At 42.6% G+C, this 984-nt stretch overlaps 1 protein-coding gene and 1 long non-coding RNA gene across 2 annotated transcripts in view; one reads left to right on the top strand and one right to left on the bottom strand.

Moving 5' to 3' along the window:
- Nucleotides 1–984, bottom strand: part of LOC109296557 — a 19,089-nt gene that overhangs the window by 13,554 nt on the left and 4,551 nt on the right. The window lies entirely within an intron of this gene.
- Nucleotides 1–984, top strand: part of CD9 (CD9 molecule) — a 58,560-nt gene that overhangs the window by 55,325 nt on the left and 2,251 nt on the right. Inside the window, exon 7 of the mRNA XM_019515996.1 lies at nucleotides 687–770. Coding sequence (XP_019371541.1) covers nucleotides 687–770 — 84 coding nt within the window. The remainder of the gene's footprint in view (nucleotides 1–686; nucleotides 771–984) is intronic.

Here is a 984-nt window from a genome sequence, read left to right as displayed (position 1 = left end):
CCTGACACATGCCACATCCAGCTGCCAGGGGTGTCAGCACTAAAAGAAGGCTGAAAACCCATGCTCTAGCATGTACTGATGTGTGAATTTCATCCAACTCCCATCCATGTACTTCTAATGTAACCCTTTAATTTTATTGCCTTTAATCTTTTTATAGTTCTCTCCCTCCCCTGTCTCCCCCACTTAATACACTATGCTGCACCTTTAGGCAAAACTTAAGTTGTTTTAAAGTTGACAACGTGCATTACACTGGCTTTGACCAAAGAGGGCAGCTTGACCTGGGCTGCTCAAAATAAGATGAGGCACCACACTAGCTTAAGTTGGCAGCTGCTGGTAAGCTGCATACATAACTGTTCAGCCTCTGGCTGAATTGCTGTTAGCAGTGGGTGGGGAATGAAATAGTACAATCCAACCATAGGTAAGGTCTTAATCTTCTGAAGTAGAGAGAAGTGTGTATGTAAAGCTGCATGCAGCTTTAATGGGAGTGCAGGGACATCTGTATCATGCTGCACTTGAGAAGCAAATAAAAGTATCCAGAAGTATTATGAGACTCATGCCCCCAGAGTAGCTGGATCAGTTGATCCAAACTTGGTCAAAGTAACGCTGTTCAGAGTGTTTTCAACATGTCATAAAAGCAAAATCCACATGTGGAACTATTTTAAAGTAAGCCCTCTGTTTCTTTGCAGTCATGCCCAACAGCTATCGAGGAAGTCTTTAATTCTAAATTGAATGTTATTGGAGCGGTTGGGATTGGTATTGCTGTGGTGATGGTAAGTCTCTCCTACCAAGGGAATAGGGTTAGGAAATCATGATGGCTTTTTCATTGACATGCTTTTTTTTTTCCTGCTGATCTTGGATTTGGCGAGGAAGACTTTCACCCTTCCTTGTGCAGAAATATCGTCAAAACAATCCCTTGTCTATAACTGGTTAAAAGCAGGCCTTAGTCAGTTGAATTGTGGTCCACCAGTGCTGAATAGAGGGGAA

The sequence above is a fragment of the Gavialis gangeticus genome, unplaced genomic scaffold (assembly GCF_001723915.1).
Source record: "Gavialis gangeticus isolate Ggan-Ray unplaced genomic scaffold, GavGan_comp1, whole genome shotgun sequence".
In the NCBI taxonomy this organism is placed as follows: domain Eukaryota; kingdom Metazoa; phylum Chordata; order Crocodylia; family Gavialidae; genus Gavialis; species Gavialis gangeticus.
Note: the sequence above shows the minus strand (reverse complement) of the source record. Positions and strands in the feature narration are given on the sequence as shown.